This window comes from Hirundo rustica, chromosome 7 (assembly GCF_015227805.2).
Source record: "Hirundo rustica isolate bHirRus1 chromosome 7, bHirRus1.pri.v3, whole genome shotgun sequence".
In the NCBI taxonomy this organism is placed as follows: Eukaryota; Metazoa; Chordata; class Aves; order Passeriformes; family Hirundinidae; genus Hirundo; species Hirundo rustica.
The window spans coordinates 29994847-30020019 of record NC_053456.1 but is presented as its reverse complement, the minus strand read 5'-3'; the positions used below and the strand labels follow the sequence as shown (position 1 = coordinate 30020019).

Here is a 25173-nt window from a genome sequence, read left to right as displayed (position 1 = left end):
GGACAAACAAACCAGCATATCTGAATGCAAAACGTAAACATGATGCTGGGGCTCCTGGTTAGCACTTGGTGGCTGCGGGAGGTTGACAGCTGCTGCATAAAGGTTGAACGTGCTTTCTTTGGCCTGTCAGTAAAATTAAGCCTGCTAAAGACTATGTGGCACTCTAGAAGACAAGAGTTTATCTGCGTGTATAAACAGAACACAGACTTCAATATAGGAACTTCATATAAATGTGCTTTCAGGACTATTTAGAGTATTAGGAGTATGCCACAGTCCAATAAAAAGATGCAGATTGAGCCAGGAGACTTTGCAAAGTGCCTGAATATGTTTAGATGAGCTAGAAGTCTGTCAAGTGTTTGGAAAGCAAAGCACCCGTGTTTGCATTGCTAAATAACAGCACGGAATGGGAAAGAAAATGGTATAGATACAACAGGGACATGAACTGAAGTAATAAATACTTGACCTTTAAATTTCATCTTTGCCAGCTTCTCAGACTGCTTCTCCCAAAGACTGACATGGCTGTGTTTTATATTAGGCTTTTATTTGTCGTATTTGTAGTTAGTTACAAGTAAAAATTATTGAAATCCATTGTAGTTAATACAAAATAAAAATATAGCTGCACGAGTTATGCCATGATTTTTCTTAGAAACAGACTCTTCTATATGATACCATGCACTTAAGAGCTTAACTCTTAATGGTACTCGCCCACACTAAGCTCTGGCTAACTAACTTCCAGTGTGATTTACTGGTTACAGATATTATCCCTGTGGAGTAATACCTGTTAATTATTTCATAATGGTACTTCTGCTGTAGCTTTTATTTCCCCTGTAATTTGTGATTCTAAATACAAAAGGAAGCAACCTTTTAGTGCAATGTTAAGTATCAGTAGAATTTTTACATATATAAAAAAATAAAAATAACCCACTGCATAAACAACCAAGGATGTAAGGGAACTGTTTTGGGTATTGTGCTTTCCCTTTCCTCCCTTGCCCCTTACCTTTAAGTGATGGAATGAACATTCATAGTGAAAAAACTACCTCGTAACCTTTAATTTTCAATTAATTTTTAAAAATTACAGACCAGTAATTTTGAGAGCAGGTGGGTGACTTTGATCAAAGTTACTAGCAGAGAACCAAATCCTGTGGCTTTGCAGGCTCATACTTATGTAAACTCAGCCCTGCCATGAAGTTCAATCCATAACGCGTTGTTCCCTTTGGACATGCCTGAAAGAGTGTTTCACCTTTTTGAAGAAATTGTCCTTACATCCCTGTAATTATCTAACTCTCCTATGTAGATATAGCTCTATATATGAAATGATCTGTAAAAAGATAAATTATCCTATTTTCAAAATACTCTGAGATACAAAGTTGTGCAGGTGCAAAGTTTGATAGTGTATTGCTATAAAGACTATGAAATAATTAGTGTTATCTGAGTATATATACTTTAAGCTGGGAGCATAGATTAAATACTGTGGGGGGTTATTTTTGCTTTTTTTACATTTCATAGCACTTCATATTTTCTTCAGGCTACCTTCATGTTCCTATCAAACACCTGTATTTTTTTTTTTTTTTTCAATTTCTGAACCCTTAAAGGTACAGTAACCGATCAAATACAGAGTTTTTCCATAACTCTGTAAGACTGAAAAATACTTTTTTTTTTTTTCCTCTTGCCACCTAAACACAGTGATTTCTTCTAAACGAGCAATAAGTGACTACTGGCAAAAATATTTTCCCCACTGAAATGGATGGAACCGGGTTTTCAGCTTCACCCTGTAAGTACTCTGCACTCCTACGGTGCCGTGGAGCAAAGCCCCAAACAAACTATAGGTGTGTGCACAATTACTGAGGCTGTTAGTATTCATGGAGCATGGCAAGGCAACTGAAATCAAATGTTCTCATCGGTATTCCCACATTTACATACAAAACTACTCACAGTGCTGGGAAATACTGGGGGAAGAAAAGAGAACAGAAATGCTTGGGTCTTGACTACTCTCCACGCGTTCCTCTGACCTAACTCTAAGAAAAGACAGCTGATCACCTTGCTTCTACCAGACATCCTCTCTTCCTCCTAGTCTCTGACACCAGCTGGCAGCATCTCTAAATTCACAAACACCAGCGACTCGGCCTAAAGCAGAGCACGTTGCAGCTCATTGAATTTGTCCACTCCACCTTCCAACATGATGCAATAAGTTATCACTGCAGAGAAAAGGATGGAAGAGTCGCTTCTTCCGCCTGTGCAGCTGAAACCAGTTCCTCGCCTAAGGAAAACCGTGTGTGTCTGGCAGGCGACGCAGGGCTTGGGCTGCTCACGCTGTTTGGTTCACCTGCAGGACGGCTGCTTGGGTCGTTTCTTCATCAGATTGTTCCATTTCCCCGCCAACTGGGTTGTTTCTCTCGTCGAACAGTTTCTGGGTGGATTCTAGAGGCACCCCGTACTCTTCATCATCTTCCACGATGGACAGCTCGATGTTGTTGTTCATCACAGCCTTCCCTTCCACTCTGGCCTCCTTCTCCAGAGAATCGGCGGCGGCTTTGCCCTCCTCGGCCAGGGAGGTGGTGGGTGTCATATCCGAGTGCATGTCGGTGAAGGACATCTCATCCTCGTTCTCAGCCTGGTCGTTGCTTGCAGTTTCTGATGGTCTGTCCTCAGCTTCTGTGGGGCTTTCTCCTTCACGGCCTTTCTTCGTGCCGAACGTGAGGGTAGACACTTTGAAACCTGAGCCCTTGGAAGAGGAGGATTTCTGGTGATGCACAGTAAGTGATTTCTTGATCTTTTCTCTCCGTTCAGGCGACACAATCTTCGTGCTGATTTTGTTCATCTTCTTCTCAATGTTTTGGCGGGAAAATGCTTTCTTGAGGCTGTCCACCTTCTTGAGGCTGGATCTTTTAAGTTTCTCAGCTCTTGATTCTTCTGTTTTCTCGTCTGCACTGTCATCCAAGTCATCTCCCTCATGAAACATTTCGTCATCTGAACCCAACTCCACTGTGTGCAAGGTTTCTTCCAGTGTTTTGTTCTCATCCACAGGCTCCTCTTTTCCTTCTGTAATGCTAGGAATTGGCTCTTTTGCAAAAACACTGGCAGGGATCTCATTTTCCTCCTGAAAGAATTGACAATATTTGAGTTTCATGGTTCACAGGACACAAGTAATTTAATAAACAAAGCACAACAACCTGAACAATTATTGTTTTCCCCCCAATGATGAGATTAATGCTGAGCGTTTATTGGTTTTTTTCAGTACGCTTAACCAGTAACAAACTACTCAAAGCCCACTGAACCATTATCTGGTAAAGTTTAAGACTTATGAGCTGTCAGCTGTTAAGACTGCTCTTTCAAAGTGACCCAGAATGTATGCAGAATGAAAATCCTGTTCTTTTAATTTATATTAGATACTCTTTAATGAGAGTTTAGCTGTCGAGAGGGTATGGTGGGGAGGGAGGTTGTACTGCAGACCTCCAGAAGTCACATAACCCCACAGAGCTCTCAGTTCCTTGAGCCAAAGATTGAGAATATCCCTGCAGAGGTGTTGGTTGCATCTGGGAAGTATCTCAAATGGCAAAAGCAGCTAGCACTTTTGCTGTATTCCTGCAAAATGTATGTTGCTGTTAGAAATAGATTGTTGATACTGAGAAACCATGAAGTTCATGATGTTGAGAGTATATCCTATTTTACAGCTATTTACAGAAAAACCCAAACAAAAACCAGACTAATAAATATTGATGGTAAATATTAAAATATGGATAGGAAAACTCCTTGAAATGTAAGGATACTACAAATTTATGGTATACAAAAATAAAAAGATACTATACCACATAGAAAACAGGAGCTTCTAGCTAACAGGAAAAGTATTGCTTTGTCGAAACAAAACCAAGGAAGGACACAGAGAGAAAGAATCTAAAAAAACACAGGCTGAGCAAGGGCAGAAGCTGCAGGTCACAATGAGGGATGTCTGTGCCCACTGAGTGCAGAAGCTCTGCAACCGCGAGCAGCTCAGAGGCAGCACAATGAACACTCTGTTCTGTGGGGTTTTGCAACCATCTACCCATGCAAAGAAAATGAGGCTCCTTGCACACTCCTTTCTCCTCTCCGCACTTTGAGCCTTGGATCTGCATTCATTACCTTTTTTATCACTTTCAGTCAGGGTGCATGCAATTTCACTTCCTCACATGCATCGGAAGGACTTTCTTTTCCCTCCTCCCTCCACATTTATCTTTAGATAGGAAAAAGCAGTAAGTGCTGAGTGAAATGGTTGTAATAGTCTCAGATCTGTCCCTAGTGGGCCTGAGTGTACAGTTAAGGGGGAAAAAGGCCACGTACACTTCCAAGTTCGTGCTCATTATTTCAGGACTGAGCATACAGCTGCGATCACTGCAGAGAATAGTGTCTTGGGTTAAATTTGCTGTCAAGGCTGTTGTACATGGTTGTTGTTTACTTTGGAGAAAAGGAGGCTCAGGGGTGACCTTACTGTTCTCTACAACTCCCTGAAAGGAGGTTGTGGTCAGGTGGGGGTCAGGCTCTTCTGCCAGGCAACCAGTGACAGGACAAGAGGACACTTAAACTGTGTGTCAGGGAGGGTTAGGTTGGACATTAGGAAGAATTTCTTCACAGAACGAGTGATTAGACACTGGAATGTGCTGCCCAGGAAGGTGGTGGATTCACTGTCCCTGGAGATGTTTAAGAGAACACTGGATGTGACACCTGGTGCCATGGTCAGGTTGGCAAGGTGGTGCTGGGCCCCAGGATGGACTCCATGATCTGACTTCCAACCACTTACAACCTAATTGTTTCTGTGATTCTGTTACAAACTAGGACTACCTTGGGCTAGTTCCAGGACTACTAGGGCTACTTTGTAGCCCTTCTGGAACTCAAGAATATGCAATGTAGATGGGCAGAATAATTTTATACCATATACATATATACTCAGTGATTCAAGTATGCCGGTTAATAATCTTTGTGGATATAAAAATGAGAAGTATAAAAGAAATGGATGCTGGTTTGACAGTTTGTACACGCTTTATCCCTATGGTTTCTGCACAGCTTTCTGGGCCAGTGGCCTCAGTCAGACACACTGGCACACAGCTTTCTTTACAAGCCCTCTGCCTGCAGTGGAACATCTAATGAAGCCCACATTCTTCTCCTGACACCTATTATGTTGTTTCAACTATCAGCAACAGTGACCAAGATAACAAAACAAAGCAAACCTGCACCAGCTTTAAGTGAAACCAGCTGTTAACTGCTGTACAAATATTTATATTTTCTCTCCACTGCAGTTAATGAAACGTGGATTACCTGAGTGGGTGCAGTGTTGAATTATTCCCCAGAGCATGAGAACTCAGTATAAAACATAATTTTCATGTCTAGTGCATTCTTTCCAAACCTAGGTAATCACGCACAGTTTTAGACATCTGAACGTTCAGGTGTAAGTGCCTGAATGGTATAGAAAACTCTGATTTTAATGAGTAGAGAGGTGGGTTGTTACTTTTTAAGTATTCTGTCTAGGAAAGTGGTGTGATATGAGTTTAAACACAGCTCAGTCTGAGCCAGAGATGGCTCTGAAAGGTCCTTCTCAAGGTCAGTTTAGCTCTGTCTACAGTACTCATGTTAAACTGAAGTACTGCATGCAGTCTCTAGAAGAATATGGACACAGATTTGATTACAATTTTTATCAAATTTCTGACTGAGTAGAAGAGAGACTGTCAAACTACCCAAGTTTATAAAGGAAAAAAAAACAAACAACCCCGAACAAAAATATACTGCATAATGATGAGCTAATGATTCAATTAAAAGCAGATCCCAGGTGATCTCTGGCCATCAGGCAGTACTGGAATGCAAGTGATCACCCCTCTGTCTAAGCTTCCCGCATGGCTCTGGAAAACATCAGCCTCTGAGCATCTATTTGTGTGCTTATAAAATGGGAATGACACGCTCTCCTCTGTCATGCTTCCGAAAGACCTTAGGATTACAGGAACCATTAAAATGCAAATGAAAATAAATTAAGTAAAATGCTTTGAAAACACAAGGGTGGTATAGCGGGAAAGATCTGTGGTGGAACAGACATTTCTATTTCAAACGTGGTTACCGAGAACACGTTATAAGTGGGCTATTGATAACTTTTTGGTCTTACAAGTTTATGTGACAGCTATATTTTGTTTTGATACATTTTTAAGCAGTCTGCTATTTCATTTAGGAAGACTAGAACAATACACTGAAAAATGCCAGCTGTTACAAACTGTATAACTATTTTCCATGCCAAAGGAAGTAGAACTTTGATCTTTTCTTCTTGATCTAATCTAAAATTCTAAGAAAGCAATACATCTTTGTATTTTCCACATCTGAGTTCAAAAACAGCACTTGCATTTTTTTTCTCAAATGGGCTTGACTGTAGGTAGCTAGCTCCTCTGAATTTTATTTTTCCATGTAGGAGATGAATAGAATAGTGGAACTTCTCTGCATAAAACAACTCTTGCTAACACTAATAGTACTTGCATAGTTAAAATCAGTGCCTTCCTTGTGGCTTTGATCAGCCATCCTTGGGAACTTCCTGCAGGTCATAATTTCATGCCTATCTTCTATGAGAAGGAATAAGATCTATAACAGTGTACTACAAAACTGGGTGGCCCAAGTGAACAGGTACTTAATTTACTCTAGAAGTGCTGATTCTCTGATGCTGCTGCATGAGGGAAATCAATCTGCTCTGGTTTGGGTTCTTTTGTTACATTTGCTCCGTATGAGGCCATGACCTTCAAGAAGGAGAGATGGCATTTCCCCAGTCCAGGCTCCTCTGTATGTTACTGTTCTATGCCCAAATGATCACTCGCCTAAGACTTGTTTTGCTACACAAAATCGGTCAAAACATGACAAATCCTCCTGAATCCAGCTCCACCTACTTTCCTTTGGACAAACACAGCTCTTCGGACTTGGGTGTTGGGTGGGGAGGGAGGGCAGGCAGGAGGAGAGTGCTACTGCCCATTGGCATGTCCCTTGTCCCTTGCAGGCTGGGGCGGTGGCTGCACCGTCCTCCTGACCTCCCACAGCACAGCTGGGCCAAGTCCAAAGAGCTGTGGGAGGTATTTCTGCCGTGAGTCAATATAAGAGTATTCTCCCTGCAAGCTCCAGTGGGAGACACAGCATTATCAGCTTGTAATTATTCTGGTTCCCTCGCTTGCTCATTTTTGAGTTTGAAGCTGCTTTTGCAAAAGATTATTGCAGGGATCCGTACAAGAAGGTACAATAAAATGGCTAATTTTTTTGTGCCCTCCTCTTGCTTCATTTTAGGACGAAGGATTTACCAACAGCAGCATCTGAAAAGGACTTGCATGTTAGTGTGCTTGACCCCAAGCTGCAATTTTGACTTATTTTATCTGTCCTATTTCCACATTTAACCAGTAAACACAACATTTAATTGAAAAATTAAACATTGAGCCTTTTTTTATCTTCCATTTTGCTTTTGCAGCTAAAAAAGCAAACAAAACCCCCACCAAACTAGAACCAAAAAGCTGGTCATGTGGAGAGAACAAAATAGAGGGGAACAATGCCAAAGCTTAACAAGGATTTTTAAAACAGTCGCTTCAGTGTTTTGCTGAATTGCTGTGTCATTTATAATAACTTTTGCATCCTCAAATTCTCGGAATGGAGCTCCCTTAAAATATGCCACTAATTAAAGAAATATATGCAGACATTCTAGGGAGAGAAAACCAAGAGCATTTTAATGGAAAATATGTAAATAGGTGAACTTTTCTAAACACAGTTCATTCTCAGTGCATATGCAGAGGGGAAGCTGATGCTGGCGTGTGGCAGCACAGCTTCATAAAATGCAGAGCTGGAGCAGAGTCGTGTGTTTTGGCTATGCCCAGTGCTCCCACTAAGTGTTAGGGAGTTTAGGGTATATGGTGAATGCAGAATAGAATCGCAAATGTGAATTAGCATTTTCATACTGAGCTGTCTCCCTAAGCTGGAGAAGCTGGTTCTAGCGAGAAACACGCTCCGTGAAGTTTGGCATTGTTTTTTTCAGTGGAAAAGAAGGGTCCCCCGGCTGAAGAGGAGTCTCACACATCCCAGATTCCCCTTTGTTTTCACAGAAATCTGGCGTCAATATGGCTTCATTACTCTGACTTCTCCTTCCTGCAATTGTTTTTCCATGGATTCCTGTGCAAGGCAGGACAGAAACCCAGGCAGCCTGCTGGAGTTTTCCCCTGTACAATTATCCTAGCAGGGCAGTGGCCCTGCTGACTATCAGACTGTCCCTCCTCCAGCCTGAACGGGGATCCTGGCAGGGAGATTTCAGGGAGGTGGACGTGCAGGTACAGCCTGGGCACCCCTCTGCCTGCAGCCAGTTCTCAGTGAAAAATCCCAGCTCCTGCCAGCCTCTGCTGGAGAAAGCCCTGGATGCTGCCCACCCCCATCAGCCTCTCAGGCCCCGAGGAGCTCTGCTGACCACCCTGGCTTTCCAGACAGCCACGCTGCCATTTAACTGGAGGCCACAGCCAGCAGCAATTCTCAGCTCACAGCTGATTTTTTTTTTTTTTTTAAGTAGATTTAACTGCAGTGTTTCTTTTTTTAAGTCTTATGTTCCTGATCTGCATTGGCTTGGGATTGGTTGAGTTCATCATCCTGCACTGTGGTGACATGTTTTCTGGTGAGAGATGGGAACAGAGTCACCTAAATCCCTGTAAAAGCTGTGGAGAACAGACCTGCTGTCCAAAGGCACCCACCCAGAGACAGGCAGCGGATTTTCTCTATCTGTTATACTGGGACACGGGTCTGTGCTGTTTGCCTTAGTTTGTGCAGTATGAAGGAAAGGTTCAGAGGTTTAAACAGGCCTTAGCTTTACAAGACTGTTTAGTGTCAGGAAACGAGCCAGCAGGACACTGCTCTACCCCTCAAACCCTTCCTGGTGATTTTTATTGTGGTTTTCACTCAGTCCCTGCAAATTGCTGCCAGTGGAAGATCCCCACCCGAGGTAACAGCAACTGTCCTGCACACACAGAGCTCTGTTTGTCCTTCCTCTCTGCATCACGTCATCTTAAAATAGTAAATATTGAGTCCTCTGGAGGAAGACGCTCCTTGCAACAGCGAGGCCTTAATTCTCAGGCTCAGAGTTATGAGAATGTTAAAAATTACTTCCCCCAGGCGTTGCTGATGCATCCACCACACAGGCCATTGTCTAGGTCTGCACTTGGAGGTAGGCACCAGTCATCAGCTAACGGGGCCTGGGAGACGGCAGTGTTTAGACAGACAGTAATGGATCCTGAATTACTTGCAGAACTGCAGAGAACATGTGTCTTTTAATTTACCCAGGCTCTGGAATAATTTCCACATTCCTTCTGGGGTGGAAACATGCTGCAGCTCCTCCTTTTCTGGCCTGAGAAGCCTGGGCTGTAATTTGGGAGAACAATAAGCAGGGAGGTGGGGGCTTCCTTTCTGTGGGAATTGCCTGTGCGCTAACCAGGCCTGCCAGCTTTTTACGATCGAGCACTCTCTTATTTTGGGATTGTTTAGGAAAAACCCCCAACAACCCAAGGGGCAGAGCTAGTGGCTGACAGAGGTAACGCCCAGCTGACAAGTTCAGTACGAAGTGCCCGAGCTGTGACTACCCCAGCCCAGCATTTGCTCTCCTGCCCTCCCTCAGTGATTTGTGGAGGCCTGTCTTTATTTTTTTTTTTTCAAATACGTGAAAGCCACGTCCTGTGTTTAGTTAAACGGCGTGTCCTATCCAGACCATTGCTTAAAAAGGGGAAAATATGCAAACTGCTGCTATCACTGGATGGACTCCCAGGAAGCTGAGTTTTGAAGCTGAAGTTTTAGCCCGTCCCTGAATGGGCCAGATGGGTCCTGCAGAGCAAAGCAGGGCACGAGGAGACGGGGAGATGCAGCCCTGCCCCTCTCCTGCTTCTGAGGACGGGTGCTGTGGCAGTTTTTAGGGGCATTTCTACTGCAGGTTTGCAAAATGGGCTCTTTCCTCAAGTTTGCCAAGAGGTTGGAAAAACGTTAAGGGCCCTTCAAGTTTACTTAAACCCCAAAGCACAAAGCACACGGTAAAACAAACGTTCCCCACATATGCCCGTGGTTAGTAGAAGATGCCTCTTTCCCTTCATTCGCAGAGAATGAAAGGCGGCAGTTCTCTCACGCCGAGAGAGAAGTTTTGCAAAGAGTTAGTGAAACGAGGTCTCTTTCCTCACGTTTGCCAGGAGTTAGTAAGAGACAACTTTATCTCCAAGAGTGCAGGAGTTAAAGAGGGCTCTTTCCCAAAGTTTGCTACAAAAAGAGGGAAAAAATCAAGGAAACAAAAGAAAACAAGTGCTTTCCCCTCGCGTTTGCAAGAGTAAAAATGAAAGACGGCTCTTTTCCCAGCTTTCCTAAGTTAGGAAAACATGCTTTCCCCACGTCCACAAAGAGCAAAAGAGGGCATTTCTCCTGAATGTGCTAAGAATGGAAGAGGGCACTTCCCCCAAGTTTAAGAGTTTGCAAAAGACCGATCTTTCCCCAAGTTTGCTACGGTGAAGAAGGTTTTTCTTTAGCACAAAGACAGCTCTGGTTTCCGTGTTCGCGGGGAGCTGGCAGCCAGGGAGCAGCACGGGGCTGTTCCCCGGGCGGGGAGCAGGGCTCTCACCTGGAAGATGAGCACCTTGAAGCGGTCCCGGCGGAGCAGCTGGGCGTGGTGCTGCTCCAGGCGCCGCACCTGGTCGCACTGCCTGTCCAGGCGCTCCCGCACGGCGCGGGTGTGCGCGCACACCTTCCGCGACTTCTCCAGCAGCTTCTCCACCGCCTCGCCCGTGGCGCCGTGGCTGCGGCACAGCTTCACCAGCTCCCCCTGGATGCTCCGCACCGCCCCTTCCAGGCCGCGCTGCCTCTGCTCCATCTGCCGCTGGTTGCCTTCCACCGCCTCCAGCATGGAGACCAGCTTCTCCAGCAGGGCCAGCACGGTCAGCGCGTTCACCTGCCCGCCGACCGCCTCGGCGGCCGGCAGCGGGGGCACCGCGCCGCCGCCCGCCGCCTCGCCCATGGCCGCGCCGGGACGGCCCGGGCCCGCCGCGGCCGCTATAAAGGGCCGAGGCTTCGCCCTCCCCCGGGGAGGTTTCGGGCGGGGCCCGCCCCGGGCGGCGGGCTGTGACCGCCCCGGCAGCGCGGTGCCTGCCCCCGTCCCGCCCGGGGCGGCCCGGCCCGGCCCGCGGTGCGCGTCGCCTCGCCGGCATCAGTAGATGGCAGGAGATACCGCGGAATGCGGCCCCGGACAGGGCCGGGCGCGGCGGGACGGGGAGAGCGCGGTGGAGATGGGCCGCGAGAGGGATGGTAGCCGTGGGCTGTCGTGTAGTCTGAAGGCCTTAAACCAATAAGAATAATTGAAAGTGTTTAAATTATTGCTGTAATCGATATCACAATTATTACGATAATCGTATATCGACATGCTTTTAAAGAACTAAATGACTTCTTTAATAAATACGTCAATTATTACATTAATCGCGTATTAACGTGCTCCGACAACATACAAAAAATAGTATTGGTATATTTATCCCTCTATCAGCACCCTGATGGTAATTTGTAATAATTGTCATAATAATAAACAAACTTATATTTACTTGTGGTGAAGCAAATCTCCCGTAATTCCTTCCACCCCATACAACACCAGACTGTGGTTTTGTTGTTGTTTTTTGTTTGTTTTGGTTTTGTTTTATAATAATGTAAATATTTCTATCTCCTCATTGTTATTGTTGTTGTTTTTACAGGGCTTTGAAAAAATAATTTGGGTGATGATTATTCTAGTCTACTGCTGTTCTATTCTATTTTATTCTATTCTATTCTTCTTGGGTTGTATAGTTAAAAAATCTGAAACAAACAAGTGTGGTGTTGCATGGGGTGCTTACTGGCTGGAGGGAGGGCCAGGAGCTTGGATTCCCTGCTTGGGCTGTGCGGATTAGCTGGGCTCTCTGGTTGTCCTGCCTGGATTCTCTGTTTCTTTAGTAAGAAAGAATCATAAGGCTCAGCGTGGCTGTTTTGGGGGAATAGCGATAAACTGGGCGTGGTGGCAGAGGTATTCAAGCACCGAAAGGAGATATTTGGCACGAAGAAATACCGAGGTGTTTATTTATAATAACTGTCCCCAGGAATGACCCAAAGGTGTTATCACCAGGGAAAATGTTGCCAAATTCCTTGGACTTGGGTGGCTCCTCCTGTACTGATGCTCTCAAGCAGTCACATCTATATACCCACAAACTGGGTATATAGAATTCTCTATACTCAATCTAATGCTTGGGTATATAGAATTCTAATTCTTGGGTAGCTGAAATATAACATTTTCTAATATTTGGTCAAATATACTTCATTACTTCCCTACATCCTGCAGATTAAAAGCATCTATTTGGAGTCCAAATGACCGCGATTCCTGCCCTTTCCTTTGTACACAGGGGGAAAAAAAAAAAAAAAAAAAGCATTTTACTATGAAAAGGGATAGAAACTAATGACTGAAGAACTATGCAAATGAGTTACCCATTTCAAATATGTGTGCTTGAGCCCCTGAATGTTCTGCATTGTTACCTTTTTCGGTCCTTGCCTTTTTTTTTTTTTTTTTTTTTTTCCCCCTTTCCTTCCTCAGGCTGCAATTTCTATTCTTCAAGTTGTGGGAGCTTGAAAAATGCATTTGTGAGTGAGTTCACTCCGGAAAAAAAAAATCACCGAGTCTGCCAGAGCTGTCCACAGGGGAAACTATGCTGAGACTGTAAAATATGCAGGCTGAGAGGGGAGTGGACATATTTTAAAGACACGACCTAAACAAAACTCTTCTGTTTCCACGAGCTCTCCCTGGCAGCACTACCTGCTACGCCCTTCCCTAGGAAGGACGTGTTTGTGTCTCCAGAGGGCTGCCAGTGTCAGGATCCTGCCCATCCCGTTTCCTCTCTCCCTCCCCTCATTTTGGCTGGGATCTGGAGCCGAGGCAAAGAGGAGGAATTTTTGCAGAGAGCAGTAGCTTACCTTGCTCTGGCAGGGAGCGGCCTGTGCCCATGCCCAGCTGCATGTCTTTCCTGTGGCAAAATATCTTTTTAATTTTCCAAATTAATTTTTTTTTCAGTTTTGCTGAGCTGTGGCGAGGCCCTGGCCTGGCTGTGGTCCCAGCTGCTGGCCAAGCTGTCTTCCCAGCCCGTCTCTGGAGCCTGTCTCCTCCAGCCTTTCTGCACCAACCTTCTGCTGCACCTGGCACAGATGGATGATGGAGGAGAGAGCTGCCCTGTCTATGGAATATTAAGAAACACTCTCCTGACTCCTGCTGTGAGCCTTCTGCAAAGGCTCTGCAAGTTTTTGAGCATTTAAAACTCCCAGCCCTGTGCGCATCCTACGGAAAAGTTGTGACACCCCACGGGAACTCGGCACAAAACACCGAGTTTGTTTTCCTGGTCAGTCCTCCGACCCAGCAAAGCCAAGCTAGGGGACAGCAGCGCTGATGGAGCTACAAGGGCCATGGCCACCCGTGGCAGAGCATTCCTCAGGCTCCCCACGGCTTGGGGAGAAGGCTGTGTTGTCCCTGTGCTCCCTTCCCAGAATTGCTGCTTGGGCCGTCAGCCCTGAGGCAGCGCTGTGGGGAAAGGAGGGGTGATGAGAACAGGAGAAAAGGTGGCCCCAAACTCGTACCTGTCCCATTTCACTGCCAAATTCCAGCTGTGGGTTTTGACACCAGCTGTCAGCTCTGATTACCTGTCACTTCTGTAACAACACTGTCAGGCTGCAGGGCTGTCAGCGCTTGGAGGAACCAGAGGATTTTGATGCAGGTTTGGGGGTTTTAATTTTATCGATTAATTTGGCAGAGTAGTGGAGGAGTTTTTTTTGCCAAGTTTCAATACAGATTTTACTGGTGAGAAACTTTCTAGAGGAAAACATTTTACATTTATTTAGAAAGAAGAAGCATTAAAGAGATTAAATTTATCAGGGTCATCCGATGTAAGTCAAGAGTTCTTTTCATGTAAAATCAATATGCGTGAATTATACGGACAAAAATTGGAGGTTAAATCACTCATTACTCACGTGGTTCTCGGGATAATAAATGTTTGATGCTGGAGCATTACTGATAATTTATTAGGCATGGAGTAATAGGTAAAACAAAATGACAGGAAAGGATGGAGAAGGGAATTAACACGGGAGTGAAGAACGGTGGGGACCATACAGGTCATCGTCATCATATTGAATTTCATGTCCAAGCTACCAGTGACTTTAAAGAGATGATGGGAGGCCATCTAACTGTTTTAAGTGAAGGGCTGGCTAATGGGAAGAGCTGTGGAAGGTGTGGGAGAACAGCCCAGCATGGGAGAGCCAGTGCCTCGAGGAGCTGATATCTGCTACGCTTGGGCGGGGGAGAAAAGAGGGTGTGGATGGGACATGGGTTGGGAAGAAGTGATGCTGCATCTTATGCACCAGAGCCAGCTGTGTCTGCACCCAGCAAGGGCTGAAGACATGAAATCTGGTTGCCTGCTGCTGAAGGGCTTCTCTGAGGGCTGGGCCACAGTGCCCTTTCCCTCCTGTCAGCCTGCTCCATCTGTCACAGTGATGCTTGTCATGCCCTTGGCACCTCTGCCACTCAGCCAGGGTGGTTTGACACTGGTCAGAAGCTCCTGGGGAAACAGAGGCTGGACTGGCTGGTTTGTTAAACGTGTGTGATTATTGAGTGAGGTTAACGTTATTAGGTTGCGAGACTAACAATGCTGATGGGTCTTATTCTGGTGGAAGGCATTTCCCCTCTCAGCGCAGGTTGCTTCTTCCAGGGACACAGCCCAGAGAAATTAGTCCACGAACTCCTGGTATTGCCTTTTCATGTTTTTTTTAAAAGAAAGTAGTATGTCTGTTATGAGTCAGTCTCACTGGAAGCACCCTGTTGGTTGTGCTCTGAAAGCATTAGAGAAGAAATGTAACAGGTTGGAGAAGCAGAGACTGATTTCCTGCTACCCTGGTTTTTCTGAGCCTTTTGATTTTCTTAAATGGAGTCAGATCTTTTTAGTTATTGTACAATATTAAGAGCAGTTTTCTGCCTTTCCCACAGATGTAACATAAACAAATCCTTTGTTTTTCATCCTCTGTCCTTTGTTTGCATATTTCTAACCTGAAAACAATTGTAACTGAAAATTAGTCCGGCCACTGAGGCTGAGGGGTGGAAACCCCAAAAAGCCAATCTTCTGCTAGACCCAGAAATGTATAAAAAGTAAAAAAATAAACAAAGGGGTCTCTTCTCCTCTCCGCTCTCTCAGCTGGGAGCTGGATCGGAAGAACCTCTGTGAAAATCTCTTGTCTGCATGTGACTGCTTTGTGTGTCTCGGTGACAATTTCCTGCATTGCCTTTGGCACCAAGCAGCCAGTCTGGACCAGTACAACTCACCCAGGCCCGCTGATGGATGCCAGTAACTGCAGTGCATCGTGGAATGGCTCTCCTCCAGCAGTAGTTACTAGCCCTTACATTTTGGGAAGGTTTCAGTATCTTGGATGTGATGTAGTGTTTTGTGTGGAGGAGCGAGCACTTGATCTGGGGAGGTGAAACCTCTTACTGCTCCACAGCTCCCGAGGCGAGGGACTCAGCCCGGGAGGCTGCACACAGCCGGGCAGGTCCACGGAATATTTAACGTGAGGGGAGCAAGGGGAAACCCAGCAGCTGTGCACAAGGTGGGTTGGGATCTGGGCAGCATATGGGCCCTGGGGCTTCTGCTGGGAGGGAGGGAGGTTGGTGGAATGGGGGCTGTAGAAGGAGGACGCAGCAGCATCCTCGGTGCACGGGCAGTGCCAGCCTTTGAGAAGCAGAGAGAAACTGTGGGCGAGGCAGCGTCTGGAAGAGGCTCCAGGAAGACATCACCTCTGCTGCAGTACCATCCCTGGGGCGTGCAGGGGAGCAGGGCACTCCCTGCAAGGCCTCCTTTGTCTGTCCCAGGGCCACCCAGCCTGCTCCACACAGGAGCAACCCCCCGTGCCTGGCTCCCAGCTGGCACCTCTGTGCTCACAAGAGTAACTGTGTTTGGAGAGCCCATTCGTGAGAATGGGAAATTTGGAGAGCTGCTGCTAGGAGAAATTTTAATATTTGGGGAAAGAGAGAGATGTGGCTGTCTGACAGGAAATGTATCAGCATAGGAGAACATGAAACTGCAATTTTACTCTCTTGTGCAAATGGTATCCAGCAGAACTTAATATGCAATGAAGAAATCCACTTCCACTTTATCGGCCAGACTAAATCATGTTGTGCACAGGAGACTTCCTTTTGCTGTGTGCCAAATAGTAATGATTCTGTGCAGACTCGCAGACAAGGGGAAAAAAATAAGCACATAAAAATACCATATGTGCCAGGCTTTTTCTGTGTGTTTCCTCAGACATTCGAGGAGCACAATAATAAACTACGTGCTTTTTTTTTTTTTTTTCCCCACCCCCTCTTTGGAAAGCAGATTAAGTTTCATGAAGGGGGAAAAATAGTTTCCTTAGCTTCAGATAAAAGAGAATATTTCAGCTGCTCAGTTGGACTTTTCTGCAGCTCGGACAAAAGCGAGGTCAGGACACCAGCAGTTACAAATTGAACAGCATATGGCCGGTCAGCCCGGACCTGCCAGCGCATTGTATTCCTCTGGCGGGTATGTGGGGCACGGAGCAGGAGGAGCAGCTCCATTAAAAAATGCTACTGAGGTGATATTAAAAGGACGTGAGAAATGGCAGGATCTGCGGGTTGGGCCATGATTACCTACAGGGAACAAGCTCTGTCTTTGGAGCAGAGAACCAGCTTCGTCCTCGACACCTGCTCCCGCAGCCAAGTCTTTGTGGTGGCCGTGAGGATCCGCAAGGTCACAGGGACCAGGCGGCCAGAGCTTCAGGGAAGGGGATTTGTTGTTCCTGGCGAAAGCCCTTCCCAAATGGAGGGCGGGCTTTTAGGAAGTGTGATTGAAATGCTCACCAATGTTTTAACTTCCTTCAAAAGTGCTGTGTTGTTTGGAAGAAAATGCTGTTTGTTTTCCCCAGTTTCAGATCAGAAACTATATATGGAAACAGAGCTACTTTTCCCTTTCGCTTTTGGATATTTCTGGAAAAAGGGGATGTAGTTTTCAGTGAAAGGCAGGATAACCTGTCTGCTTTTCCTTTCCCTCTTCAATAAAACAGAGTAAAAATTAGAAAGCTTTTAATATCCTGAAGCCGAATACATATGTTCGCTTTCTTCTAGGATACTTTTTATTGCAGTACGTTCTCAATAATTTATTGTCTTCTGAAATTTCTGGAGGAACATTTAAGAAATCAACCCTCTTGGAAAGGACAAGAATGGGCTGCTCCTGTGAATACTGACGGAGTGTTCTTGTGTTGTTGTGGGGATTACTTGAGGTGATGCCTCTGCATAACAGAGGGGAGATTTTCTAGCAGTAAATAAGGGATTATGACGAGTATTGTACTTAAAAGGAATTGTGCCTTTACCCAGAATTTTTATTGTCGCTACAAAGGTGAAAGAAGAGATTTTTCTACTTTGTAATCAGGTTGTTTGGAATAGGATGATAATGAAATAACATTTAATGGAAGCAAGTAGGGCATTAATTATGTGAAAAGCAGGTGAATTGAGATCTGTTTTCTGCGGATGATTGAGGAGACTTGAGTCACTTTTGGCCTGCAGACACACCATCATTCATATCCTTTGAATCTTTTATTTGAGATGAGCTATAATGGACTTGGAATCCAGAGAGTGTCTTTCCTTCATTGCTGAGGCATCTGTCATGTTGTGCCATGCGACTTCGTGCTGTTCTGACGACACGGCAGAAGATAACAGTGCAATGCAAAGCCGAGCATGATAAATATGGTGTGGCATGTCCAAAACAATACTTGCTTTTAGTAGATCAGTTATCCTTTAAAAGCTAGTATTTAGGTTTGTCCTTAGATAATTCAATAGCTCCCATCTCTGGTAGGAATGATGTCAACCTGAGTTACTGTTTGTGATGAGCAGCGCTGATGGGACATGATGGCATGAAAAGGATGAAAGAGCGGCAGGCTGAGGGTCCACATCCCAGAGCTCATTGCTGAGTACCTGGTCAGGGCCAGGTTCACAGGGCTGGGCATGACAGCAGCGTGAGAGACAGTCAAACAGGATCTGCCACAGGCCAGCTGGCCTCCGGGACAGCCTCTGCCCACCACAGCACTTTGGGGTTTAATTTATCCTTTTACAGACGTCACCAATAGCTTGTCTGCCTTAAGGCAGTGAAAGAGGAAGGAAAAACGAAGCAACTCCCCAAAAATATGGAAAATTGTGTGAACTGGATAAATGAGGAACTGAAATCAAATTATTAAAACCGAAAGTTGGATGTAAATCTTGCCCAGCCAGTTTGTCATGCAAACTGCATCGGTGTGAACTGATAGGGCTCCAGGGAGAAGCCAGCTCAGCCCCCGGGGAGAGACAGGGTCAGAGGGCCTCCAAAAGCGGGGGTGCACTCTGGACCTCCAGAGTTACTTCCTCTTCACAGAGGAACATTTTGCAAACCATTTATTCTTATATGTGAAAATCAGAAGTCTGGGCTGAAAGAATCTGAGGTATTTGACAGTATTTTCTCTCTTGTTCTCCCTCTCTTTCACCTGCACTGTCCACTTCCTGACTTTTATATTGCCCTACGACTACTGCTGTCTGTTCTTGATAGTAATTATTTTCAGTGATTCAAAACACTTATTAACTTAGTTATAAAAAAATTCATATTTTTCCGAGCCCCTGTTGAGGTTAGAAGAAGAAAAAGAAGGTTAAATCAGGTACTGAGCATCCATGGTGCACAGTATTAATAGCTTATTTCTTACTTCACAGGCGTTTAGCATTATTATTCAGAAGTATTGAATAAGCAGAAAGTAATCTACATAGGACACGGCTAAAATGTCAGGCTGCAAATTAGTTTGTTTACGCAGCAAGCACTGAGGGTTTCAGGCGTGCTCTCTTGCGTGCTGTCGTGCTCTGGGTTACAGGCGGTGAACCCGCGTTCAAATCACAGCCATGAGCGGGCTGAACCTGGTTTTTAACCCGAGCACAGTTCACCAGGAGTTATTTACGCGTGCTGGCTGCACGACTGAACCCGCGGTGCCGCTCAGGGTTCCACATGACTTCTTGCTGCAGCCTGCAGCAGCCTGTGACCCACCCCAGAGCCGCGAACCTCCTCCTCTGCCATCCGAGAGAATCTCCCATCGCCTGCACCGAGAGGCTGCCGCAGCCCTCAAATGGGCGTGTGTATGTCCTGGTTTTATTTTAGCTCATGGATCTTTAACTGCTAAAGCCTGACTCCGTCCGCAGGCTCCAGGCTGTCCTGCCAGGCTTTCTGGAGATCTCTCAGACGATTCAGGGTTGCAGCCACATAAAGGTTACTCCTGCTGTGAGAAAGGATGGTGAAGGGGTTGCACTGGCTGCACTCTGCCACTCTTGATCCTTTGCCAAAGTCCGTTTTGTCTTGCAGTGTCGAATGCGTTCGAGCAAGCTCGTGGAAGAGCATTGTGTTCTCTGGGTGACAGGGATGCTGGTAGGGTAGCCAATCTTCTAGGCTGGCCTCTTGCTGTGCATCAAATCAGCCCTGAGATCTCTGTTTAGGCTGCCAACGCACAGATCAATTAGTCCCTGCCATGCGGGGTACCCTGAGGAGCAGCCCGGTGCCCCACAAACCAGGCTGGACCTGCAGAGCATTTCCTGTCTGCCACCAAGGAGCTGTCAAAGAGTGATGACCTTGTCACTAGTACACAGCTGAGATGGATGTGAAGCCATGACCCAGATGTGTATGACTCTGTCCCACAATTAGTCCTCCAAACCAAGCAGCTGCTGGGCCACTGCTTTTCAACTGGCTCTCACCCTGATCTCATACTCACATGGTGCTTCTTGAATCATTTCACTAAAAATTCCCCTAAGTGACACATAAATCCGTGGCAACTGTTCCTGTCCCTGTCTGCACGATGCCAGCTGCAGGCAGGTCCCACATCTTCTCCTGCGAGAGGAGATTCATCTCTTCTGCCCTTCATCACGTAGGAAGGGAGGACAGGGGGAGCTCGGGGGATTAGGGCACAGGAAGAGTACATGGGAATCTCACATACCTGGGAGATTTCCTCGGTATAGGATTTTGATTTTTGGTAGTGCACACCTATCATAAAGGCACACCATCCCTCAAAAAAAACCAAAAAAACAACCCAATCCAAAACAAACACCAAAGTATTTTTCCCTCTGAATCTTCTGACAGCATTGCAGACTGCTGAAAGAAGGGTTGAGAAAAATCAATCTTCGTTTGGGAAGGGCTTTTTCTCCTAGCGTGCTTTCTCCACAGAATCTCCCTTTCCAGATTCTTCATTGCTTGCCAGGAGCAGTAGCCACAAATCCAATACTGCATGGGAGCAAGGAAGGCCATAGCAGGGGAAAGTTGTAATTGAAGAAATAGAGCAACATGGTTTTGCTTTTGTGGTTGTTTTTTTTTTTTTTTTTTTTTCCTTAGATAGACCCCCTTTCATAAAACATATAGGCCCTTAAAAAGAAACTTTTTTTTTTTTTTTCCCTTGGCATTTTGCTTTAGTAAAGTTTGTCCAAAAAAATAAAGAAGAAAAAAACAAGCCTGGTTCCTCACAGCTAAACATATTTGCCCAACCTCAGAGCTTCGCTAATAACTCTGTTTCTTAGCACTAGGCATCATAGCAACTATGCTGCAGTGTACTGTGCTGCAGAGGGTTGGTTGGTTTGTTTGTTTCTGAGTGATTTCCAGGCATCTGAGGATACCACACTGGGTATAAGGCAAGCGAGATGCTTTTAACCTTCATGCACAGATAGAAAAAAGCTGGCTGCTCTAAATGAGCTACATGTAAATCCAAGGACGAATATGAATGGAAATCCTGGCGTCTATAGCTGACTTGAGTTGAAAAATACTATTTAAGGGACAAATACCTTGTCCTCTTCGACAACACCCAGCTGAATGGGAGGTGCAAGGGAAGAAAAGGCAGGCTAAATTCTGCATTAAACCATGCACTCTTTCCATCCTCTCTGCTCCTCTTTCCTTTTTAATGCTGATAAATATTTTCCCTGTTTATCATCACATCAGTCGACGGCTTTGTGTGGTGCGACAGCGCGTAATTCAAGGAAGCAAGCAGCGTTCTTTAAAGCTGTGTATTTTCCCAGATTCAACATTATTGTGCCAGACAGCAGGTCTGCACCTTCTGCTGCTCTAATGAGCTTCGAGAGGACCGGGCAGGCAGAACGGAGTGTCGCTCTCCACCTGAATCCTCTCTACGTCATTTGCCAGATCCGCATTTGTGAGAGTCCAGCGTCCGTGAGAGCTCTCCATCTTGAGATGTAAGAGCACGTGTGTTAATAACAATGAAGTGGTATAAAAATAAAAAAGGGGAAAAAAAACAAAAACAAAACCCACTTCTGGCCAAGTTGCGCTCAAGGTATGTGCCACAGGGATGATGCAGGAGGTTTGCAGTGAGTCGTTGGATGATTTGAGAACTGCAGATGCAGACTTTTAAAAAACCCCCAAATTCTCCACTTTATAACTTCAGCAAATATTATCACATCTTCTCCTGTCACTAAATATGGTAATATTTAAAGAACTAAGAGCTGATGGTAGGAGCATATGAAATAGAAGGTTGTGGGAGGTTAAAGAAGCCTTTTGAAGTCCACCTTCCCGGGTAATTTTCCTCTCACAAAAATTTGATTGCCATTTGAATAGCCCTGCTCAGGATGTGTTTGCTGATGGCTGTCTCGCAGGCTCACACTCTGTCATGGGCCCTTCCCTGCCGTGTCTCGGTGCTTCCAGGCCTGCCAGGCTCCAGTGGCTGCCCCAGCTCCATCTCAGCCCCTCTCCTGGCAGCAGCCTCTTCCCCTCCTCTCCTGCCGCTTTTAAAGGACAGCCAAAGTATTTCCAGGGCTGCAATCCCCATCTTGCTCTCAACTGGCTGATTTCCTTTGCCTTGCGACTCATAATTAATTAGGAAAAGGTTATTCCTGAGCCTTCCAGTACTTACTCTCCAATATTATTCAGACCATGGTTATTTTCCCTTTCCCCCCTCTTTCCTCTGTCTCTCCTGTAAGACCGGCTTTTTAGGATTAGTCCATTTCTGATCTTGACATTTTTCTCTGTTGCCTTGCGCATCTCTATTTAACAGCATATTACCGGTGTCTATTCATGTGAAATCCGTGTAATTATTTTTTAGGTTTGAAAGGTTTTTGCTTTTAAAGGGCAAACAACACTTTTCAGCAGTCTTTCCAGGTGCATTAAGGCAGGTGGGAATTTCCAAACCCAGTGGGAGGAGAAGTTTCACCATCAGCAGGGTCTAGAAGTGCTAGCTGGTGTCCCTTGACACTTTCTTTGTGGAAGATGATGGTTGTCTGCAGACGCTTTTCAGCAGCTAATTTTAAGAGCATCTTAAATAAATCTCTCTTTTAGGTACAAAGAGAGAATACCAGGTAGGGACAAAATGTCTACAATCTATTGTGTATGCCTTTCTAGAAAAATTCAAGGTAAGAAAACAAAGTTTGAGAAAATGTCAAGGCCTTTTTCAAATTTTTTTTTTTTTTTTTTCTGGATTCAGGTTCTCTTTCCTCATTAAAAGTATTAACAAAATTCAGCATGATATCACCAGTTGACCAGATCAGTCTTAGGTGTCACCAAAGGCTATTTGGTGTCCCCAAATTCTGCTGGGTGTGGTCCAGGGGCAAAATCAGGGGCAGAGATGTGTTGTTCTTTTGCAAATCCTTGCCCTGCAGTGTCAGTATTGATAATTTTCTTTGTGCCAGGAGCACTGGGGAGCGGTGTGGTGCGGTCAGTAAGTGGTGCTCAGTTAGGGGCAGGACACCAAACCCTGCTGATGGCCAGAGCATCGTTGCAGTTGCAAAACGTTTTCTGACATATTTGCTCTTCATGAGCGGCTGCCTTTGTGCCACTCCCTTCAGAGAATGACTGCAAGAATTGCCACAGACATGGGGATAATCCATGTTTGAGACTCTTCTGGTGGGACCAGAGGTTTCACACAGGTCTCAGTCTGGTGAAGGGTAGCGCTGTGTAACAGTGTTGGCTTTGCTGCTTCACCCAGCTATGATTGACATATTTTGTCATCAGGATATGTCAATATGCCCCAGGAAAAAAAATTCATATAGAAACACTAAACACATGCATAGAGTAACGAAAGGTATGTGGACAGGGGAGGGCAGGTCAAACCAGGTCCAGAGAGGGCCATACTTGTGGGGGCTTTGGGGGTTCCAGTAACTCACAGGGAGAGGATGCCTTTTCCAGTGATGTGCGAGAATCTGAAGATGTGGAAGCTGTGTAACACAGAGTACCTGTGTAATATGTGATGTACAAATCCATTCTGCTTCCGTTAGACCAACCTTTAATAATCTGCTGTGTGGAGCACACAACTCTCCCCCAACCCTCCGGTCCCTGGAGCTCACAAGGGTGAGATAAGGACAGTGTTGAGAGGTTCCTTCATTCTCTGTCTATTTTTGATAGGAGAGGGTAGGAAGTACTTCAGCTGTGCTGCTGAACTCCTGTTTTTGAACTTGGTGTTTCTTAGTATTCTGGTTTTCTTCTTACTTTATTCAAGGACTAATTATGGCAACATCAATATACACCAATTTTAATACCAAGCAGATTTGTGAAAACCTGTGAGAAGGAGAGAGGGGAGATGAGGTCCCCCTTGCTATTACTGCACAAAGCAGGGTGGGGCCATCCAGCGCAGCATTTGTGCACCCCCAAGTCCCCAGGCTGCCCTTCCCCAGCGCTGATCCATTGACATTGATGGAAGAGGGCCTGCAGGTGACTGCTGGAAGGCAGCAGCAGCTCGTGTTCATCAGGGCAGCCCCGCTGAGGGACACAGCGTGCTGAGTGAGGGACACAGCCTTCCTCTGCTTTTGACCTGGCTGGCTTTGGTGTGCCATGGTGTGAGGGGCCCTGTGTTCCTTGTGCAGCCTCTGGCACAGCAGCTGTGACTGCCTCAGCAGGTGACGTGTGTTGGGGTGAAGAAATTTGGCTCCCTGAGGGGGAAATGACATTGATCACTTGTAGCCAGTCTTTTAAGTGGCACTTGATAGAGCAGATACATATTAGAATTAGTATTTTTGAAACAACAGCGCTGTTGGTATTGTATTTTCGTCCTCCAAGGAGCGTATTTCTCCCAGCTTTGAGGAAGGAGAGCAGGGCCAACCCACCGGGCTGTCCTGCAGGCACGACTCCAGCCCCACATGCTCTCTGCACAGCGCGTCCGCAATGTCGCTCACCCTCTTCTGAAATGACTTTTTCACTTTTAGGAGTGGGATTGTTTTTTAACCTTCAGGCTTCCACCTCCAGCAACAAGACTTGTCAGCTTCTGGGACATGGGCTGTAGGCAACTCCAAGCTGAAAAGCTGCCCACTTGTCTTTGATCTCGTGCCAGGCTGTCCTTCGGGTTAGGGCTGGGCTCCAGCAACTGCGGCGCAGGCAAACCAAGCGGTGGCTGTGCTTTGCAGAGACCACAGGTCTCTTCTCGGTGAGCAGCCTCGGTAAGAGCGGTCCTACAGAAGCCTGAAGGGCAAGGGGACAGAACTAACCTCCAGGGAAGTTAGTTTATTGAGGTTATTTCCAACCAGCTTCATTGTTTCCTCACCCTCTTCATGCTGCCTGTGACTTTACTGCTGCCCGCTCGCAGGCCCAGGCAGAACTGCCCAGGAAGCATTAGCAGAGGTGTGAAATAAAGGCAAAGAGAGGAGCTCGGAGACCTCCAGCCTTTGCTGGTGGAGGGGACAGCGCTCCGTGTGTGTGAGTTATGGAGAAGCACTGCAGATAAGCGCAGGGCGCGCTTCCCCTCGCCCTCCTGACCATTCCCCTGCGGGGCTTTCCTCTGCGGCGGTCCTTGCGTGAACGCCGGCGCTGTTTTTCACATCGGGGGGTCGCTGTCATTGTGACAGTCCCACATGGGCCCCGCTCCCCCACATTGCTCCATCAGCCCAATCGGGGCTCCCGGCAGGGCTGTGCTGCGCGGAGCAGCTGGTGCAGACGGGGCACCCTCGGCAGCAGCCGCCGCTCTTAATGAGTTTGTCGCTGTTCATTAGTGAGTGAATGGCTGGGATCTCATTTTCCCCCTGTACTGGTTTTCCAGACCCCTTCTTGAGAAAGCAGGCCGAATTCAGGCAAAAGCGAGTTTTCCTAGATTAAATTTCTTCCATCTTTTTTTCTTTTTGATTTCCTTTAAACCAGAGCAGAGTCTCTGAGAGCATCA

The 25173-nt window shown here is 46.0% G+C and overlaps 1 protein-coding gene across 1 annotated transcript; it reads right to left on the bottom strand.

Annotated features, from left to right (window-relative positions):
• Nucleotides 1-520: 520 nt before the first annotated feature.
• Nucleotides 521-10999, bottom strand: CAVIN2 (caveolae associated protein 2). The gene is made up of 2 exons (XM_040069535.2): nucleotides 10607-10999; nucleotides 521-3097 (listed from the first exon to the last, which is right to left on the bottom strand). Exons 1-2 carry the CDS (start codon nucleotides 10997-10999, stop codon nucleotides 2306-2308), a joined length of 1185 nt encoding a protein of 394 aa, XP_039925469.1. The 3' UTR covers nucleotides 521-2305.
• Nucleotides 11000-25173: the final 14174 nt, after the last annotated feature.

Bases quoted from the DNA above. Each gene is read 5' to 3' on its own strand.
- CAVIN2 (XM_040069535.2), bottom strand. From the start codon at position 10,999: ATGGGCGAGGCGGCGGGCGGCGGCGCGGTGCCCCCGCTGCCGGCCGCC. The intron at 3,098-10,606 runs GTGAGAGCCCTG...CAATTCTTTCAG, and splicing joins TCAAGGTGCTCATCTTCCAG to GAGGAAAATGAGATCCCTGC.